General features: G+C 26.9%; 1 protein-coding gene across 1 annotated transcript; it reads right to left on the reverse strand.

The window, feature by feature from the left end:
* Positions 1-9,096: 9,096 nt before the first annotated feature.
* Positions 9,097-9,345, reverse strand: BDCG_16365 (uncharacterized protein; the record flags this gene model as incomplete). The annotated part of the gene is made up of 1 exon (XM_045425607.1): positions 9,097-9,345. The coding sequence occupies one exon, from the start codon at positions 9,343-9,345 to the stop codon at positions 9,097-9,099; it is 249 nt and encodes an 82-aa protein (XP_045279605.1).
* Between the last annotated feature and the right edge of the window lie 8,626 nt (positions 9,346-17,971).

Here is a 17,971-nt window from a genome sequence, read left to right on the forward strand (position 1 = left end):
CTGAAGAGAAAAGCTTGAATCTCTTATAGACTTATAAATAAGTGAACTATCAAAAGAGAAAGAATATGAACAGCATTTAAAGAGAATTTCTACAATCAATATAAAAGACTCTATTCTGATTTATTCAGATGGCTCAAAAAATGAGAACTTGAATAGATTAGACACAGACATTGCTTATACTGAAGATAATATCAATTTTATCTCAGATTTCTGAAATCTAGGCTCTGAATGTGAAGTCTTTGATGCTGAACTATTTATAATAGTGAAAGCTTTCAAACTCATTGAAATAAAATCTCATAAAAGAGGAAATTATTTGAAAGAGATATGAATATTCTCTGATAGTTAAGCTGCTTTAAAAAGACTTAGAAATAGTCAGATTCATAATGATCAAATGAATCTTGAACTGATCTTAAACTCTATTTTGAAAATTCAAAAGAGAAGAACATCAAAGCTGATAATTCATCTACACTGAGTTCCTGCTCATATGAATATTCATGGCAATGAATTGGCTGATTCAGCTGTAAAAAAGAGTGCAGAATTAAGCAGATCTATTCAAAAAATTGTGTCCTGATCTTTTATAAAGAGAAAAATAAAAGAATTTTGTTTAGACAAGTAGAATGAAAGCTGGCAGAAACAAAAGAAGAGTATACATTATTCAAGATTTGAAACAAAACTCAAGTGAAAATCTTGTTCAATTAAATGTAAAAAGAAAATATTCTCATCTATAATACAGCTGAAACTAGGACATGGCTATTTCAAATCTTATATACAAAGATTTGATGATAGATTTGACTCAATAGAATGCTCATTCTGTAATACAAATGAGAATTCTGAGCATATTGTAATGCACTGTGCATTATACAATAGTCTCAGAGCCAGATTGAAAGAGAAGTATGATCTAAATCAATTAAATATGAGATTCTTATTCTCAACTGAGACAGGAATTAAATACTTAATAGACTTTCTATCAGAAACTCAAGCAGCTATAAGAAAATGACTAAATTCAGAATTATCTGAATATGAAGAGGAGGAAATCAACCAGATATAGTCTGTTAAAACAGCTATATACTATCTTTTAATAATTTGTTTTGTTACAGTCTTTCTTTACTTTATCTTTTCCTTTCAATTTCTTTCTGTCTATCTATTTAATGTGTCTATCTTTAAGACTGTGTTCTCTTTTCCTTTGTTATGATACTGTCAAATGGTTTCAAAGTATCAGAAGATGTTAACACACTGTAATTTGTAAACAGTTTTTGTATTCTGAGCTGGAATTTTCTGATTTTGCATATCTGAAATTGATGAATGTATAATAGTTAACTTTACAGATATAGGAAAAACCCTGAGAACTAAAAGTTCTCAGATAGATGTCATAGTCTCTGACTGCATACATCTATAATTGAAGAATAATAATAATAATAATAATAATCAGTCATCTCATTATTCTTTATCTTGATATCAAGATTCTTTATCAGTGTTTACATTATAAGTTGAATCACATGAGTAATGCAGAGAATATAATCTTATTTATCATTTTAGAAATGCAAAGTTAATTTTTGCTTCAAGCTCTTCATCATAGTATAGTTATTCACAGCATTGTCAGTTGTAATTATAAGAAGACTAGAACTAATATCTCAATAGTCATTTTTAATCACAGTTATTAATATCTCTGTTATATAATTCTCAGTATGACTACTAATCAATGATTTAAATTCAATTAATGTCTCTTAATAAGTTCAGTTCTCATCAATATAGTAATATGTAACTCTTATAAATGCAAGATTATTTGTACTAGTTCATGCATTCACTGTGAGAGATACTCTTCAATGATTCTTCAACTCTGATTCTAGATGTTGTATATTAACTTTGTAGTGTATCTCAAGATTGAACTGAAGACAGAATTAATGTGAAATATGAAGATTTGAATTAAGTATTTAAAGAAGTGTTCAGAATTCAGAGTTTTCAATTAATTGAAGAGAAAGATTCAGAGATATATATATACAAAGTAATTATTCATAAAAGTTATCAGATGAGAGTTGTGAAATCAGAGTACTGATATATGATTATTTTTACATGATTTCCTTCAAATTAGAAAGTTAGTGTTATTAAAAATCATTATCTGATAGAGTAACTTATCAGCTCAGTAGTAATTTTCTAATTATTTTTCTTTTATTATCTGTATTCTGATGACTTCAGATGTTACAAAATTTCTTCAGAGCTATGATTAGTTCATGATGAATATTTCTGAATAGAGTTACAGTAATTGTAGCAGAGAGATGACTTTTCAGTAATCTATAATATAATCTATTGATAATTATTTCATAGTTTATCTCAATATTTGTGTTGAGTTTTTCATAAATTTTGTGACCTGAAATCAGATGTGAAGAATGAAGTGATTATTCATTATAATTGAAAGAGAGTATTCTGTATTGAATTATAAATAATGTAGACTTTGTGATTTATAGTGATTTCTTGAAGAGTTTATGAATCTTCAATAGAAGTAAAAGAAGTGAAAGAAGTGAATTCAGAAGATATAATTAGACTGACCGCTGAGATCATGAATTTCACATTTGATCCCATTTGGTCTGATTCTATACATTTCTTGGCGTGAATCCCACTGGGACTGGCTAATAAAAAACCATGCAAAGTGACTATATATCAGATTTTAAAATGGGATCATGACTTAAAAAAAATGAGAAAGTGATCTCATTTGGTCTCATTTAGTCTCATTCTTGACATAAAGTTACTATTTTTAGACATTTTAAGGTTTCTTTTAGACTATTTTTAATTTTTTAAAAAGTAACGCTTTTTAGTAACGCTCAAATGAGATTTAAAGTCATTTAAAGCAATAAAAATAATTTAAATTGAGAAGTGAAAATCATGATCTCATTTGGAAAATGTGACAAGAGTAGACAGTAAGTCTCACTGAGACAGTATGAGACTACTATCTAATGTTAAAACCGTGTAATGGGATCAGTTGAATTGGTAATGAGACTATCAAAAAATCTGGTCCTGGTCTCAGACACAGTCACACGGTCAGTCTAGATATAATAATAATTTGAGAAAGATAATAATTTATTTTCAATAACTGATCACTGATGTGTGTAAGAAGAATTAATATAAGAGAAAATAATCTTGTTTCTTAGCTTAGTTATAATTTTAGTACTAACTCAGATTGAATATCATTGATATATAAAAGTAAATAAACAATCTTGATTAATCTCTGTCATATTTCTTGAAATATATTAATATTATGAAAGAGAGTATTATTAAATTACATTATCAGATAATATTATTAAAAATATATTAATATTATGAATATCAATATTGAAAAAATGTTGATACTTAAACATTATAGTGATTTGTGAATCATGATAGTGAAATATATATATATATATATATTATTCCTGACTTGATTACAACTTGTACAATAATTTTTGAAAACTCAAAATCAATTTTAATTATTAATAATTAAAAACTTAAACTTATAAATAATTAATATAAAAAGAAAAAAATCTACTTCTTCTCTTTTTGATTCTTCTTATTATTCTTCATAATTCACTCTTTATTCTTCTTCTTCTTCTTCTTCTTCTCATCTGAGATGATAATCATCTCAAAATCTCTCTATTGTCTTCTCAGAGAAGAGTTTCTGCTGCTTCTCTTCAGCCAGATCAATCTGTACCTTAAAATCCCGCATTTTCTGATCTGCTGTCTTGAGTTTCACTTCAGCAGTAAGCAGATTGACATGCTCAGAGAGCAGGGCTGTCTTCTTAATATTCTGAATTATGAAGTGCATTTGAGACCTGAATAAGATCTCAATTCTCTTCTTCTCTGTCAGCTTCTGCTAATCAATTAGAGAATAGAAGTATTATCAAAAATTGTTATCTCTTAATAAATAAAAAACTTATCAGTTTTAACTTCTTTATCTCTCACTTTAACACTCTCTCAATCTTCTTCTGCTGCTGCTTATTTATAGTAATACTCTTCTTCTCTCTCTCTCTCTTTATCTTAAACTTAAATCATTCTCAGAACTTCTTCTGATCTTATCACTACTGTATAAGACTCTTCACTGTCTTCTTCTCTAATCTCTCACAGACAGTGCTATCTGTATTATTTCTATACTTAGTTCAGTCTAAATCTATCAGAAGTGTTACTTAAAATTGTTATTATTCTACTCTTTTATAAAGTCTATTCAAGATATTATAATATGTCTTACAATCTGTCTTCTCTCATTTAAACATCTTCTTCTTTTCTTTCTTCAATCTGTGACAGTGCTCATGTGCCTTGATGATCTGCAGAATCACAGAATATTTGAAGAGAGATAACATAATTAATTTCAGTGAGTGTTGAAGAGAGATGAAGACAGAAGAGATGATCAGAAATAATATAATAATAGTAATAATAATAATGATAATGATGATGATAATAATAGTAATAATAGTGATAATATTAATAATGATGATAATAGTAATGATAATAATAATAGTGATAATAATGATAATAATAATGATGAAAGAAGAAGTACATTGAAATATATTACTGACTTATCAAATATAAAGAGATAAAGAAAATATTAACAGCTTTTAAAGATATACAGAAACAGCTACAGTGTTGCATAGTAACATTATCTTTATTCAATACATACAGTGTTGATATTCTTTATATGCAGTTATTATATAATCTATATCAGAGATATATGCAGAAAACAGATCTTTATTACTAGAAAGAATGATTACAGTGATTCTCTGTTTTTATATTATAAAGATAACTTATTCTCATTTCTTTCTTCTCTATTTTCTCTTCTTCTTCAACTCATCACTAAGTTCAAGCTGGTATGAAAACTATTAAAACACTCTTAGAAATCCTCAAATTGAAGAGTATAGACTAATTAAATTTTCAATACAGAAGAATTAAATTATATTCAATATTACTAATTATTCATTTTCTCTTAATAAAATCACAGTTGTGTCTTTTTCTTTCTCTCTTCAAATGAAACATGACCTGTGAAAAGTGAGTATTATATCAGATTATAATGACCAACACAGCCTCAGCATACAGAGCTGTATATACATAGTATATGCTGAACTGAGAGACTGTGTGAGTTGTAAATCAGTATCAGTATTTCAGAGAGAGCTGTGCAGTGTGAGAAAGTCACAATTCTCAGTCACATATGCAGAGAGTGAATCATCACAGTAAGTGTATATACATTGCATGAAAGTAACACTTTTTGATAACATGCAGTCTCTGATATTATGAAAATAGAGTCTCTCTGTGAGATTCATTTTTATCAGAAGTTAGAAGATCTTATATTTCTCAAGATTATCTTTATCTATCTTGTTCATGAAATCAATGAGAAGAATCATCAATTTCAGTGTTCTACTCTTAATGTTATTTAAGAAATAGCAGAGTTCACTCTGATCACACTTTTTAAGTATATGTTTTCTAAATATTTACATTTATATAGATATATACTGATTATTTATTAAATAATGTTAAGATAATAACTTATTACAGCTGTGTTATTCTTACTATGAGAGATATATAATTGATAATAAACATTGTAAAGACTCTGAGAAGTAAGTATTTTAAAGATGCTGCAGCTCTGCAATCTTGATTTTTTTTATTTTTATTTTTTATTTTTTTCTTTTTCTTTTCTTTTTTTTTTCTTTTTCTTTTTTTTTTATTTAGTTTGATTTTTTCTTGTTTTTATTTTGTTTTTTATTTTTTGTTTTTTTTTGTATTTTATATTTTTTTCATAATTAAAATTATATGAATTATAATCTGTGTTTAGAAAAGTAATGATATTTGATAACACTCTCTATTGAATTTTCAACAAATGAGTACTATGTTATAATTAGACTGGCCGGCAGAATCATGAATTTCACATTTGATCTCATTTGATCTGATCTCATACATTTCTTGGCGTGAGTCTCACCAGAATCAAGCCTCAAAAAAATCTGAAAATGAACCATTTCTGAGAGAAATGATGTGAAAAATGACCAGATTTAATTCAAGAACAGTGAAATGAGAGTAATTTTCCAGAATAAACTGTGAAAGATAATCATTCTTTCAAAATCAGAATGAGACTGAGACTGAAGATTAAAATCAGTCTCATTCAGTTCATTCAGTGATTGCTTATATAATCAGAATTTGATAATGATTATTGATAATACTCATGAAACAACTAAATACATTCTTGTGCAAGTTTATTCTTCACTTTCTCATGAAAACTACACTTCTCTGATATACTGTGATCAGAGATATTAAACTGTCTGATAATTCCATGTTTTATAATCATGAGTTTCTTGATTGTTTCTTCTTATAATTGTTCTCAGTGATAGTGATAAATATCTCAACTTGAGTTGAACTTTCACTTCATTCTCACCTCTGTCAATGAAATTGTCAGAATATCATGTACTATCAGTACAACAGTTGAATATATACTCTCAACAATTTTTCATAACTCTAGAATTGATTTAGTACATAAATTTGTCAGATTATCTTGAAGATAGCAGTCAAATTTAGTTTTATAAATATGTAGTTTTACCTGATTTTCAGTTGCAATCAATGTATGTAAGTTCTGTTTCAAAGTTAGTATTATAGTTCTATATAATATGAAGTGTTATCAAAGATCATTACTTACTAGAGAATTGTATTTCACTGTCTTCACATCTCAAATATCTGCTTGTTCAAATCTCTGATAGTTGATATTGTAGTAGTCTCAGACTAATCTGATATATAAGTCTCATTTCTTCTCTATTCAATCTTGAGAAGTGTAGGTATTAACTTAACAGAAGAAATCTAGTAGAGCTGCTACAGTATAGTACTCTGTAAAAGATTATTTCATTTTACTGTAGTAATATACCAGTTTATCTCTTACAGTAACAATAGCCTGTGCTATAGCATTATCTCAGACTGAATTTCTTTTTGAGTGATTCAACTGCTTCTTAAGATGAGTAAATAAACTGTTATACACTCACCAGGCTGACTGCAGCATTGATGTACAAGTGATTGAGACTGTTTTTGTTATCTTATAAAACTGAAACAGTAAATTAATCATATATTTCAACTGAGTTTACTTCATATTAGAAAGTTTCAATATCTGAATCTTTTCCTGATCAGAGTATTGCATTTAATGATTAATTATCTGATACAATTAAAGAGTCTGAACAGTTATCTCATATATTGAACTTCATCATATTCTAACATTCTGTATCATATTCAGTGATGTGACTGATTTGTTTGTTTATTAAATATCATGAAATCATTGTTATTATTTAGAAGAGATATAAATTGCATTAACAATGTTTCAAATCTATGATATTTAAATTATTAGTCAATCTATTCAAAATTAACAGTAGTATTATCAAAAAGTGTTACTAAAAAGTAATATCAAAAAGTGTTGTCAAAAAACATTATCTTTTGCAAAGTGAATGTAAAAGTTACTTGAGTAATCACTTTCATCTCATTCTCATCTCAAGAACCAGCTATCTCATTATTCTTCATCTCAATGTTAAGATTCTTTATCAGTGTTTGTATCACAAGTTGAATCACATGAGCAATGCAGAGAATATGACCTTATTTATCATTTCAGAAATGCAAAGTCAATTTTTGCTCTAAGCTCTTTATCATAGTGTAGTTATTTGCAGCATTGTCAGTTGTAATTGTAAGAAGACTGAGACTAATATCTCAATAGTTATTTTTAATCACAGTTATTAATATCTCTGTCATATAATTCCCAGTATAACTACTGATCAATGATTCAAATTCAATTAATATCTCTTAATAAGTTCAGTTCTTATCAATGTAATAACATGTAACTTCTATAAATGCAAGATTGTTTATACTAGTTCATGTATTCACTATGAGAGACACTCTTCAATGATTGTTCAACTCTGATTCTAGATATTATATATTAACTTTGTAGTGTATCTCAAGGTTAAACTGAAGACAGAATTGATGTGAAATATAAAGATTTGAATTAAGTATTTGAAGAAGTGTTCAGAATTCAGAGTTTTCAATTGATTGAAGAGAAAGATTCAGAGATATATATATACAAAGTAATTGTTCACAGAAGTTATCAGATGAGAGTTATGAAATCAGAGTACTGATACAGAGTTATTATCATATAATTTTCTTCAAATTAGAAAGTTAGCATTATCAAAAATTGTTATCTAGTAGAGTAACTTATCAGCTCAGTAGTAATTTTCTGATTATTTTTCTTTTATTGTCTGCATTCTGATAACTTCAGATGTTAAAAAATTCCTTCAGAGTCATGATCAGTTCATGATAAATATTTCTGAATGAAGTTACAGTAATTGCAGTAAAGAGATAACTCTTAAGTAATCTGTAATACAATCTGTTGATAATTATTCCATAGTTTATTTTCATATTTATGTTGAGTTTTTCATAAATTTCATGACCTGAAATCAGATATGAAGACTGAAGTAGTTATTCATCATAATTGAAAGAAAGTATTCTGTGTTAAATTGTAAATAATGTAGACTTTGTGATTCACAGTGATTTCTTGAAGAGTTTATGAATCTTCAATAGAAGTAAAAGAAGTGAAAGAAGTGAATTCAGAAGACATAATAATAATTTAAGAAAGATGATAATTTATTTTCAATAACTGATCACTGATGTGTGTAAGAAGAATTAATATAAGAGAAAATAATCTTATTTCTTAGCTTAGTTATAATTTTAGTACTAACTCAGATTGAATATCATTGATGTATAAAAGTAAATAAACAATCTTGATTAATCTCTGTTATATTTCTTGAAATATATTAATATTGTGAAAGAGAGTATTATTAAATTATGTTATCAGATAATATCATTAAAAATATATTAATATTGTGAATATCAATGTTGAAAAAATGTTGATACTTATATATTATAGTGATTTATGAATCATGATAGTTAAATATATATATATATATATATTATTCCTGACTTGATTACAACTTGTACAATAATTTTTGAAAACTCAAAATCAATTTTAATTATTAATTATTAAAAACTTAAACTTATAACTAACTAATATAAAAAGAAAAAAATCTACTTCTTCTCTTTCTCATTCTTCTTATCATTCTTCACAATTCACTTCTCATTCTTCTTCTTCTTCTTCTTCTTCTTCTTCTTCTTCTTCTTCTCATCTGAGATGATAATCATCTCAAAATCTTTCTTCACTGTCTTCTCAGAGAAGGGTTTCTGCTGCTTTCTCTCAGCCAGGTCAATCTGTGTCTCAAAATCCCACATTTTCTGATCTGCTGTCTCAGGTTCCATCTCAGCAGTAAGCAGATTAACATACTCAGAGAGCAGAGCTGTCTTCTCAATGTTCTGAATCATGAAGTGCATTCAAGATCTGAACAAGGCTTCAATTCTCTTCTTCTCTATCAGCTCCTGCTAATCAATTAAAGAACAGAAGTATTATCAAAAATCATTATCTTTCAATAAAAAATTTATCAGTTTTAACTTCTTTGTCTCTCACTTTAATATCTTCTCAATCTTCTTCTGTCACTGTTTATTTATAGTAACACTCTTCTTCTCTCTCTCTCTCTTTATCTTGATCTTAAATCATTCTCAGAACTTCTTCTGATTTCATCACTGCTGTATAAGACTCTTCACTGTCTTCTTTTTCAATCTCTCACAGGCAGTGTTATCTGTATTATTTCTATACTTAGTTCTGTCTAAATCTATCAGAAGTGTTACTTAAAATCATTATTATTCTGCTCTCTTACAGAGCCTCTTCAAGGCATTATAATATGTCTTGCAATCTGTCTTCTCACACTTGAACATCTTCTTCTTCTCTCTCTTCAATCTGTGACAGCACTCACGCGCCTTGATGATTCACAGAACTGCAGAATATTTGAAGAGAGATAACATGATTAATTTTAATAAGTGTTGAAGAGAGAGTGAAGGCAGGCAATGATATGATAGTAATGATAATAATAATGATAATAATAGTAATGATGATGATGATAATGATGATGATAATAATGATAATGATAATGAAAGAGAGAGTGCATCAGAATATATTATTAACTTATCAAATATAAAGAGATAAAGAAACTATTAACAGCTTTCAGAGATGTATAGAAACAGCTACAGTGTTGCATAGTAATATTATCTTCATTCAATGCATGCACTATTGATATTCTTTGTATGCATTTATTATATAATCTATATCAGAGATATATACAGAAAACAGATCTTTATTGCTAGAGAGAATGATTGCAGCAATTCTCTGTTTTCATATTATAAAGATAAGTTATTCTCATTTCTTTCTTCTCTCTTTTCTCTTCTTCTTCAATTCATCACTAAGTTCAAGCTGATATGAAAACTATTAAAATACTCATAGAAACTCTCAAATTGAAGAGTATAAACTAATTAAATTTTAAATGCAGATGAACTAAATTAATTTAATAATACTAATTATTCATTTCTCTCTTAATAAAATAATAGTCATGTCTTTCTTCTCCCCTCTCAAACAAAACATGGCTTGTGAAAAGTGAGTACTATGCCACACTATAATAATCAACACAGTCTCAGCACACAGAGCTGTATACACACAGTGTGTGCTGAACTGAGAGACTGCATGAGTTGTAAACTGACAGCAGCATCTCAGAGAGAGCTGTGCAGTGTGAGAAAGCTGTAACTCTTAGCTACATACATAGAGAGTGAATCACTGCAGTAAGTGCATGTGCATTGCATGAAAGTAATGCTTTTTAGTAACACTCAGTCTCTGATATTATGAAAATAGAGTCTCTCTGTGAGATCTGTTTTTATCAGAAGTTGAGAAATCTTATATTTCTCAAGATCATCTTCACACACCTTGTCTGTGAAATCAATGAGAGAAATCATTAATTTCAGTGTTCTGTTCTTGATGTTATTCAAGTGACAGCAGAGTTCACCCTGATCACACTTTTTAAGTGTATATTTTCTAATTATTCACATTTATACAGATATATACTGATTATTTATTAGATAATGTTAAGATAATAACTTATCACAGCTGTGTTACTCTCACTGTGAGAGATACACAGTTGATAATAAACATTGTAAAGACTCTGAGAAGTAAGTATTTTGAGAGTGCTGCAGTTCTGCAATCTTGATTTCTTTTGTTTTTATTTTTTATTTTTTTCTTTTTCTTTTCTTTTTTTTTTTATTGTGATTTTTTCTTGTGTTTGTTTTGTTTTTTATTTTTTGTTTTTTGTTGTATTTTATGTTTTTTTATAATTAAAATTATATGAATTATGATCTGTATTCAGAAAAGTAATGATATTTGATAATACTCTCTATTGAATTTTCAACAAATGAGTACTATGTTATGATATTATGTAAGTGAGAAGTGATTTCATAGTCTCATTTAGTATCATTCTCAATAATGAAATCAGAATGAAAATATGACTAAGAATTCAAATATATTCTTTATTCAGAACTAGATTTTTATTTGAAAAGTGAATCTGAGATCTTTAATATTTGAAATAATGTGATTTGATATCAATGTGATGAATATAAATCATGACCAGAAGTAATGCTTTTAGATAATGTGACAACTGTAAAGTTTGATTCTGGTTTCAGACACGGTCACACAGTCAGTCTAGTTATGATATTATATAAGTAAGAAGTGATTTCATAATCTCATTTAATATAATTCTCAATAATGAAATCAGAATGAAAATGTGACTAAGAATTCAAATATATTCTTTATCTGAGACTAGATTTTTATTTGAAAAGTGAATCTGAGATCTTTAATATTTGAAATAATGTGATTTGAAATCAATGTAATGAATACAAATTATGATCAGAAGTAATGCTTTTAGACAATATAATAACTGTAAAGTTTAATTCTGGTCTCAGACACAGTCATATAGTCAGTCTACTCACACATCTTAATAATTCACAGAACTGCAGAATATTTAAAGAGAGATAATATAATTGATTTTAATGAGTGTTAAGAGAGATGTGAAGACAGACAATGATATGATAATAATAATAATAATAATAATAATGATAATGATGATGATAATGATGATGATGATAATAAAAGAGAAAGTGCATCAGAATATATTATTAACTTATCAAATATAAAGAGATACAGAAACTATTAATAGCTTTCAGAGATGTATAGAAATAGCTACAGTGTTATATAATAATATTATCTTTATTTAATACATGCACTATTGATATTCTTTGTATGCATTTATTATATAATCTATATCAGAGATACATGCAGAAAACAGATCTTTATTACTAGAGAGAATGATTACAGTGATTCTCTGTTTTTATATTATAAAAATAAGTTATTCTCATTTCTTTCTTCTCTCTTTTCTCTTCTTTTTCAACTCATCACTAAGTTCAAGCTGATATGAAAACTATTAAAACACTTATAGAAATTCTCAAATTAAAGAGTATAGACTAATCAAATTTTAAATACAGATGAATTAAATTATATTTAATAATGTTAATTATTCATCTCTCTCTTAATAAAATAACAGTTGTGTCTTTCTCTTTCTTCTCAAATGAAAAATGACTTATGAAAAGTGAGTATCACATCAGATCATAATAACTAATACAGTTTCAGTATACAGAGCTGTATATATACAGCACATGCTGAACTGAGAGACTGTGTGAGTTACAAACTGACAGCAGCATCTCAGAAAGAGTTATGCAGTGTGAGAAAGCTACAACTCTCAGTTACATGCATAGAAAGTGAATTACTGTAGTAAGTGTATATATATTGTATAAAAGTAATGCTTTTTAATAACACTCAGTCTCTGATATTATGAAAATAGAGTCTCTCTGTGAGATCTGTTTTTATCAGAAGTTGAAGAATCTTATATTTCTTAAGATTATCTTCACATGTCTTATTCATGAAATTGATGAGAAGAATCATCAATTTCAACATTCTGTGGCCCGGTGGCGTAGTGATTAACTACGCTACCATGAAGCCTCAATTAGCGGCCTTCCCCCCGGGGAATGAATGCTAAGAGAGGGCAGGTTTGAACTCTGTGAAGATTATCTTAATCACAGCTTTCACTGTTAAGTTATAAAACAGTACTGAGGACTCTCAGATGCACTATAGTGAATCATTATCAAGCTTAAGATATTCATCTCAGAGATTCTCAGATGCTAATTCTCACTGATCTTAGAATTAACAGTTTCTCAGATATTTCAAGTTAAATCAGTACTAGAGTAATTGAGATCTAGAGTGTCTGCAGAATAGTAAATCATTATTAAACTTAACTAGTCAGATCTCATTCTTCTCACTCTAGATACTCACTTTCAGAGAATGAGATTTAAAAACTATCTGATTAGAACACTCTGAGTCTAGCAAGAATCTAGATGAGATGAGATCTAGGCATTCTTAATAGATGATTAGTGCAAGCAAGATCATGACAGCTAATTAATAGACTGAAATACTGAGATTAGCAGCTGAAAGATTAGAGACTTAACTAGAATTGAGTAGCTCTGATATTATTCTTAATAAGAATCTCACTTATGAGTAAGCTAGTTACAGAAGCTAGCTGAGTGGCAGCTCTTTAGAGAGAATGATAACCTCTGAAGTGAGTCTGAGAGAACAGAGACAGCAATCAGTTATATAGAGTGTTAAAATATGTATATAGCTTAAGATATAAACTGCAGAGATCTGTTCTGTAACTCTCTTTACTGTATCTTTTTCTTTATCTTTCTCTTTCAATTTCTTTCTATCTATCTATTTAATGTGTCTATTTTTGAGACTGTGTTCTTTTTCTCTTTTCCTTTGTCATGATATTGTCAAATGATTTCAAAGTATTAAAAGATGTTAAAACACTGTAATTTGTAAACAGTTTTTGTATTCTGAGCTGGAATTTTCTGATTTTACATATCTGAAATTGATGAATGTATAATAGTTAACTTTACAGACATAGAAAAAACTCTGAGAACTAAAAGTTCTCAGATAGATGTCATAGTCTCTGACTGTATACATCTATAATTGAAGAATAATAATAATAATAATCAACATTCTGTTCTTAATATTTTTCAAGTGATAGCAGAGTTCACTCTGATCACACTTTTTAAGTGTATATTTTCTAATTATTCACATTTATACAGATATATACTGATTATTTATTAAATACTATTAAGATAATAACTTATCACAGCTGTGTTACTCTTACTATGAGAGATACATAGTTAATAATAAACATTATGAAGACTCTGAGAAGTGAGTATTTTAAGAATACTACAGCTCTGTAATCTTGATTTTTTTTATTTTTTTCTTTTTCTTTTCTTTTTTTTTTCTTTTTCTTTTTTTCTTTTTTTTTTATTGTGATTTTTTCTTGTGTTTGTTTTATTTTTTGTTTTTTGTTTTTTTTTATATTTTATATTTTTTCATAATTAAAATTGTATGAATTATAATCTGTGTTCAGAAAAGTAATGATATTTGATAATACTCTCTATTGAATTTTCAACAAATGAGTACTATGTTATGACATTATATAAGTGAGAAATGATTTCATGATCTCATTTAATATCATTCTCAATAATGAGATCAGAATGAAAATGTGACTAAGAATTCAAATATATTCTTTATCTGAGACTAGATTTTTATTTGAAAAGTGAATCTGAGACCTTTAATATTTGAAATAATGTGATTTGAGATCAATATAATGAACACAAATCATGATCAGAAGTAATACTTTTAGATAATATAACAACTGTAAAGTTTGATTCTGATCTCAGACACAGTCACACAGTCAGTCTAGTTATATATACAGAAAATGAATTGCTGCAGTAAGTACATGTGTATTATATAAAAGTAATACTTTTTAATAACACTCAGTCTCTAATATCATGAAAATAGAGTCTCTTTATGAGATTTATTTTTATTACAAGTTGAGAAATCTTATATTTCTTAAGATTATCTTCTCATGTCTTATTTATGAAATTGATGAAGAGAATTATTAATTTCAGTATTCTAATCTTCATATTGTTTAAGTGAAAGCAGAGTTCACTTTGATCACACTTTTTAAGTGTATATTTTCTAATTATTCACATTTATACAGTAATATACTAATTATTTATTAGATAATGTTAAGATAATAGCTTATTACAGCTGTATTACTCTCACTATGAGAAATACATAATTAGTAATAAACATTGTAAAGACTCTTAGAAGTAAGTATTTTAAGAATACTATAACTCTGCTATCTTGATTTTTATTGATTTTTTTTGTTTTTTTCTTTTTCTGTTTTTTTTTTTTAATTGTAATTTTTTCTTATTATTATTATTATTCTTCAATTATAGATGTATGCAGTCAGAGACTATGACATCTACCTGAGAATCTTTAGTTCTCAGAGTTTTTCCTATATCTATAGAGTCAACTATTATACATTTATCAATTTCAAATATGCAAAATCAGAAAATTCCAACTCAGAATACAAAAACTGTTTACAAATTGCAGTATTTCAACACCTTCTGATAGTTTGAAATCATTTGAAAATATTATGACAAAAGAAAAGAGAACATAGTCTTAAAGATAGACACATTAAATAGATAGAGAAAAGAACAGAAGGAAACAAGTACAGTAAAGAGAGACTATAACAAAACAAAATTATTAAAAGATGATGTATAGCTGTTTTAACAGACTATATCTAGTCAATTTTCACCTCTTCATATTCAGATACTTCTGAATTCAGCCATTTTCTTGTAGCTGCTCTAGTTTCTGATAGAAAGTATATTAAGTATTTAGTTCCTGTCTCAGTTGAGAATAAGAACCTCATATTTAATTGATTTAAATCATACTTCTTCTTTAATCTGACTCTGAGACTATTGTATAATGCACAATGCATTACAATATGCTCAGGATTTTCATTCACATTGCAGAATGAGCACTCTGTTGAATCAAATCTATCATCAAATCTTTGTATATAAGATTTGAAATAACCATGTCCTAGTTTCAGCTGAATTATAGATGAGAATATTTTCTTTTTACATTTAATTGAACAAGATTTTCACTTTGGTTTTGTCTCAAATCTTGAATAATGTATACTCTTCTTTTGTTTCTGCCAGCTTTCATTTCACTTGTTTAAACAAGATTCTTTTATCTTTCTCTTTATGAAAGATCAGAACACTGTTGTTTGAATAGATCTGCTTAATTCTGAACTCTTTTTTGCAGCTGAATCAGCTAATTCATTGCCATGAATATTCATATGAGCAGGAACTCAATGCAGATGAATTATCAGTTTTGATATTCTTCTCTTTTGAATTTTCAAAACAGAGTTTAAAATCAGTTCAAGATTCATTTGACCATTATGAATCTGACTATTTTTAAGTCTTTTTAAAGCAGCTTGACTATCAGAGAATATTCATGCCTCTTTCAAATCATTTCCTCTTTTATAAGATTTTATTTCAATGAGTTTGAAAGCTTTCACTATTGCAAATAGTTCAGCATCAAAGACTTCAGATTCACAGCCTAAATTTCAGAAATCTGAGATAAAATTAGTATTATCTTCAGTATAAGCAATGCCTGCGCCTAATCTATTCAAATTCTCATTTTTTGATAATTTTTTCTTGTTTTTATTTTGTTTTTTGTTTTTTCATAATTTTTGTGTATTTTATATTTTTTTTTAATTAAAATTATATGAATTATAATCTATGTTTAGAAAAGTAATAATATTTGATAACATTCTCTGTTAAATTTTCAATAAATAGGTACTATGTTATGATATTATATAAGTGAGAAATAATTTTATAGTCTTATTTAATGCCATTCTCAATAATGAAATCAGAATGAAAATGTAATTAAGAATTCATATATATTCTTTATCTAAGACTAGATTTTTATTTGAAAAGTGAATCTGAGATCTTTAATATTTAAAATAATATGATTTAGAATTAATGTAATAACTATAAACTATAATTAGAAGTAATACTTTTAGATAATATAATAACTGTAAAGTTTGATTCTGATCTCAGATACAGTCACACAGTCAGTCTAGATATAAATAAAGTAAAAGTCTAACTTAAGCTGAGATATTTATCACTATTATTAAAGAGAATTATAAGAAGAAATAATTGAGAAACTTATAATTATAAAATATGAAATTATCAGATAGTTTAATATCTCTGATCACAGTATATCAGAGAAATGTAGTTTTTATAAGAAAGTAAAGAATACACTTATATAAGAATATATTTAATTATTTTAGAAGTATTAGTAATAATTATTATCAAATTCTGATTATATAAATAATCACTGAATAATCTGAATAAGATTAAATTTAATCTTTAATCTTAATCTTATTCTGATTTTTAAAGAATGATTATCTTTCACTATTTATTTTAAGATATTACTCTTATTTCACTATTTTGAATTAAATCTAGTTATTTTTCACATCATTTCTGAAAGAAATGATTTATTTTCAGAATTTTTTAATACTTAGTTCTAATGAGACTCATACTAAGAAATGTATGAAATCAGTTTAAATGAGATTAAATGTGAAATTCATAATTCTGCTAGTTATTATTATTATTATTATTCTTTCATTATACTTATATACAAGCGGAGCTTATAATGAGATCTTGTGTGATGTTAAATACAGGTGAAGTGTTAATTATACAGAAGTAGACTGACCGTGTAACCGTGTCTGAAATCAGAACCAGATTTTTTAATAGTCTCATTATCAATTCAACTGATCTCATTACACAGTTTTAACATTAGATAGTAATCTTATACTGTCTCAGTAAGACTTACTGTCTACTCTTATCACATTTTTCAAATAAGATCATGATTTTCACTTCTCAATTTAAATTATTTTTATTGCTTTAAATAACTTTAAATCTCATTTGAGTATTATTAAAAAGTGTTACTTTTTAAAAAATTAAAAATAGTTTAAAAAAACCTTAAAATGTCTAAAAATAGTAACTTTATGCTAAGAATGAGACTAAATGAGATCAAATGAAATCACTTTCTTATTTTTTTCAAGTC

Source organism: Blastomyces dermatitidis (genome assembly GCF_000003525.1).
Source record: "Blastomyces dermatitidis ER-3 genomic scaffold supercont1.2, whole genome shotgun sequence".
Classification (NCBI taxonomy): domain Eukaryota; kingdom Fungi; phylum Ascomycota; class Eurotiomycetes; order Onygenales; family Ajellomycetaceae; genus Blastomyces; species Blastomyces dermatitidis.